Source organism: Camelus bactrianus, chromosome 10, assembly GCF_048773025.1.
Source record: "Camelus bactrianus isolate YW-2024 breed Bactrian camel chromosome 10, ASM4877302v1, whole genome shotgun sequence".
Classification (NCBI taxonomy): domain Eukaryota; kingdom Metazoa; phylum Chordata; class Mammalia; order Artiodactyla; family Camelidae; genus Camelus; species Camelus bactrianus.
In genome coordinates, this window is record NC_133548.1 from 12,183,386 (window position 1) to 12,188,238 (window position 4,853).

A 4,853-nucleotide genomic window follows, 5' to 3' on the forward strand; every position below is an offset into this window, starting at 1 on the left:
GCTTTCTTCCTCCTGTGACTCTGTCCTCCACCCTCTAAAACTCCCTACGCCATCTGCAAGCGGCAATCTGCTAACAGCTTCTGAGTTCTAGAGAAATACTTCTATAAATGGGTCTGTAAACCATGAAAGTTCCCAGAGAGGGTCAAAGCCGAGGTGTAAAGGAGGCCAATGTGAGCGGAAGCACAGAGAAGGGCAGGGTCTGGGTGGCGGCTGGGAGGGCAGGAGGTGGAGGCTGGAGGGCAGACCCGAGGGGCCAGACCTGCTTGCCAGGAGGGCACGCCAGATGCTCAGACCATCCTGCGAAATCTCACACCCTCCTTGCCCCCACCCTCCCTGGCTCCAGCGCAGGCTGGATTTCAATCTGCATAATTCGCCCCATTTAGAGAGGATGGGAGGGGGTGAGAACAGGAGAGAGCAGAGGACTGAGGAGAGGTTTTCCAAAGAGAAGAGGAAATCAGAGGGAAGGAGGCTGGGCCAGGAGGAGAGCAGGCTGCAAACCATAGATAACATTCTGCCCAGCACGGCAGGGGTCAATTTGGTCCACTTGCCCAGTGACAAGAAGGAAAAAAAAGTGGGCTGTAACTTAAAGATCTTAAGACTCACAAGTAAGGGGTTGGTCTGGAGGTGGGAGGAGGGAGTGACAGGCAAGGGAGGAGACAGAGGCTCAGGAGGGGGCAAGGAAGTGTCTTAGCTGAGGCTGGGGCAGGGCAGGAGACAGTGGAGGAAGTCTGCGGAGTGCGGGCATCCTCCAGGGTCCTGAGGATCCAGAGGCAGCTCCTCCTGCTGCTGGGAAGGGCCCTGGACACCTTCAGCCCTTGTCGCCTGCCCTCGGGGGCTCCAGCCAGAAGCTCAGGGCACTTGCTGAGTTGGTGACAGCCACGGAGCTGGTACCCCCGGGACCCCCTGCCCGTCCTCTCTCCGCACCCCAGCATGGAGGAAGGTGGCGATTTTGACAACTACTACGGGGTAGACAACCAGTCTGAGTGTGACTACATGGACTGGAAGTCCTCGGGGGACCTCATCCCTGCCATCTACATGCTGGTCTTCCTGCTGGGCACCACGGGCAACGGCCTGGTGCTCTGGACCGTGTTTCGGAGCAGCCGTGAGAAGAGGCGCTCGGCTGACATCTTCATCGCCAGCCTGGCGGTGGCCGACCTGACGTTCGTGGTGACCCTGCCGCTGTGGGCCACCTACACGTACCGGGAGTACGACTGGCCCTTCGGCACCTTCGCCTGCAAGCTTAGCAGCTATCTCATCTTTGTCAACATGTACGCCAGCGTCTTCTGCCTCACCGGCCTCAGCTTTGACCGCTACCTGGCCATCGTGCGGCCGGTGGCCAACGCGCGGCTGCGGCTGCGGGTCAGCGGCGCCGTGGCCACGGCGGTCCTGTGGGTGCTGGCCACGCTCCTGGCCATGCCGGTCATGGTGTTCCGCTCCACCGGCGCCGTGCCCCAGGCGGAGAACAGCACCAAGGTGCAGTGCTACATGGACTACTCCGTGGTGGCCACCTCGAGCTCCGAGTGGGCCTGGGAGGTGGGCCTGGGGGTCTCGTCCACCGCCGTGGGCTTCGTGGTGCCCTTCATCATCATGCTGACCTGCTATTTCTTCATCGCCCAGACCATCGCCGGCCACTTCCGCAAGGAGCGCATCGAGGGCCTGCGCAAGCGGCGCCGGCTGCTGGGCATCATCGTGGTGCTGGTGGTGACGTTCGCGCTGTGCTGGATGCCCTACCACCTGGTGAAGACGCTCTACATGCTGGGCAGCCTGCTGCACTGGCCCTGCGACCTCGACATCTTCCTCATGAACGTCTTCCCCTACTGCACCTGCATCAGCTACCTCAACAGCTGCCTCAACCCCTTCCTCTACGCCTTCTTCGACCCCCGCTTCCGCCAGGCCTGCGCCTCGGTGCTCTGCTGGCGCCAGAGCCGGTGCGGGGGCGCCTCCCCCGGCAGCAGCGGGGAGAAGTCGGCCAGCTACTCGTCCGGGCACAGCCAGGGGCCCGGTCCCAGCACGGGGAAGGGCGGGGAGCAGACTCAGGAGAAATCCATCCCCTACAGCCAAGAGACCCTCGTGGTCGACTAGGGCCGGGGCCCCAGGAGCCTGGTGCCCTCCGCCCCGCCCCAGCCTTTGCCCCAGGTCTCTGAAGGTCAGGTCGGCAAGGACACCTTCTCTCTTGCACTTGACTCCCTTCCCCGCTCCCTGCCTCCAGCCCCCACCTGTGTCTTGTCCTCCTTTTCCCTCTGTTATTGTGCAGAGGTTTGTGGCTTAGTGGAAAGAGAATGAGCCCTGAGGTCCCATGCTCGGCCGGCCACTCAGTTTCTGGGAGACTGTCCTTTGCACAAGTCTCTTAACCGCCCCGAGCCTCAGTTTCTCCATTTATAGAAGACGGAGAAACTAAAGTGATGTGTGCATCCTGGCTCAATAGAAGTTCGTTTCCCCCATCCCATTTGGAATCTCCAGCTCTTTTTCTCCCCGTTTCTTTTAGTTTTCCCGCCCCTCTTCCTCCCTCCGTTTCCCTCTCTCTCTGCAATTTTTACTCTGAATCTTCACTTTCTGTCTCCCACCCTCTCTCCCACAGCTCGCCCCCTCCCTCAATCCCTCTGTAACCCCTTTAACCACCTTGTTCAGAAGGGCTCCTAGGGGTTAAGAATCCTGAAGCTCGCAAGCAAAACTCGTTGCCTTCAAATCTCTTTACCCCTTTCCCTGGGAGTCCCGGGAGGGAGCTGGGAACGGGCCGGGGCAGGAGGTGGGCTGAGTCTCAGAAGGAGTTACTGCTCCAGTCTCTGCAGCTGGGCGCATCAGAACTTCCCTCCAGATCGGATAAGTTTGCTGCAACTTCAGGCACTGGGGGAAGAGCGACCCCAGGAGAGGACCTCCCTTCCTGCAGCCCCTGCACGATGACCACGAGATACACTTTCTACAGATTTCCTTGGACCCTTTCATCCATTGTCTGTTTTCATGGTGGGGACTGGGGGGCAATGGGGTTGATGGGGCAGCAGGCTCCTTGGTTTCATGATATGAATGGGGAGTTGGGGAGGGAAATGGACAAAGAGGAGCATCAGCATTTAGTCTAAATGCTGCTCGAGTTCCCTCCCCAAATCCTCACCCCTCCAGCCTCCTCCAGAGCCCTGAGCTGCAGGTCCTTCCCTGTCTCTCTGCCCCATCCCAGCGTCTCCAGGATGTTTTTCTCTGGCACTGGTGCCAGCTGGTACTTTGGTGGGGGTGGGGACGCTTACTTTGTGTGTGTGTACATATCTGTCAGCATGGATGAGGGTAACGTAAGAGCAGGGTGCCTGTGTCACTTGTCACTTGGATGAACACTGCCTGCTCTCCACCGTATCTCTGCTCTTCACCCAACGTCCTCAAGGGAAGAAGGGACAGTCTGAGACAATACAGAATCAAAATGAGCCCACCCCCGACCCCCAGTGGATTTGTGGGCTCTGACGGCTGGTCCGTGCTTGAAGAGAGAAGTCTGTGTTTGCACCCGGGGTTCCCTACAGGGAAATATCTCCCCAGAGCAGCTGGCACCCAAAGCCTGAGGCATTCCACCAGGGACTCAGGAAGTCCCTCTGCCGTCCCTATTTCCTCAATCCCTTTCCCACGCCTGCCCAACTTGCTTTGAATTTATGAGCGTTTCCCTCATCACCCTTCCTTTTTCCAGGGTCACTGGTTGTCTTCTTAAGGCAGGGGGTGGGGCGCACCTGCTTGCCATGGGGTAAAAAGCACTGGGTGGGTTTTATTCTCATCTCTCATCAGGATTGGATCCCTTGGCTTCTCCTGCTAGGTTGGGGGGCTGGGAACGGTGACTGAAGCAGCCACAGCAGGGCTGACAGCATGACGGCCACTCTGCCCGCCAGAAAGGCCTTGAGGATGGAATTGATGGCTGGGCCTTTGTGCACGGAGGGCGGGGTGTGTATATTCCGGGTTTTGTTCTTGGAGGGCTCTGGACGTGAAGGACAAGACACGATCTGTGGAGGCAGGAAGAGCCCAGCGTGATGTCAGTGGATGCTTGACCATGGCTGGAATGGGGCCAGCTCGGGGAGCAGGGGAGCGAGAGAAGGCCCCGGCCTTCTCTCCGCTTACCTTTCCCAGCTCCTCCCAGACTTCCACAGACTCACTTTATCTGCCCAGCGCTGTCCCCAAAGCATCCAGTCAAAGCTGGAGGAGGCTTCCAGAAGGGAAGAGGGTGCCCCTCTGAGGCCCCATCGATAGTCCTGGACAGATGGTGGAGGACGCCGCCTGCTGCCCCCCTCACCCCCTTCTTTGGAATATTTGTGCTATTTTCTGACCCTGTTAGTCCCTGTGGTTCATCAAATAAATCTTGTGTGTGTGTGTGTGTGTGTGTGTGTGTGTAACGATTGTGTCTGAAGCCTCTTCTCACACCAGTGTCTTGAGATGAGGAAAGGAACCCCAGTTTGCAAATGTTACAATGGGAGGTGGGGCGAGGGGGCTGAGGGGGAGCAGTGGGGAGAAGGGGGAAGTAAAAGGAGGCAAGTGGGAAACTGGAATGGAATCGAGGGAGCCAACGAGAAGATGGGGAAAATACACACCAGAGAAGGGGAAGGATGGGGAGGTGAGATGAGGGAAGACAAAGGAAATAAAGGGACAGGGAACAGCTAAGCTTTTGTGCTCTGAAGGGCTGTGGAACCAGTGGGCACAGATCTGGGGGGAACACCAACATTTCTTCCCATGGAGGTAGAGCTATCATTCATTCATTCATCCCTTTATTCATCTACCATCTGCACTGACTCATTCCTCCCTTCCTTCCTTCCTTCCTTCCTTCCTTCCTTCCTTCCTTCCTTCCTTCCTTCCTTCAACATCAAGTGAACATCCATTCAGTTTAGACCAGAAGT

At 57.9% G+C, this 4,853-nt stretch overlaps 1 protein-coding gene across 1 annotated transcript; it reads left to right on the forward strand.

Moving 5' to 3' along the window:
* Positions 1-626: 626 nt before the first annotated feature.
* On the forward strand, positions 627-4,334 carry APLNR (apelin receptor). The gene has a single exon (XM_010952410.3). The coding sequence runs from the start codon at positions 931-933 to the stop codon at positions 2,080-2,082; it is 1,152 nt and encodes a 383-aa protein (XP_010950712.1). The 5' UTR covers positions 627-930; the 3' UTR covers positions 2,083-4,334.
* Positions 4,335-4,853: the final 519 nt, after the last annotated feature.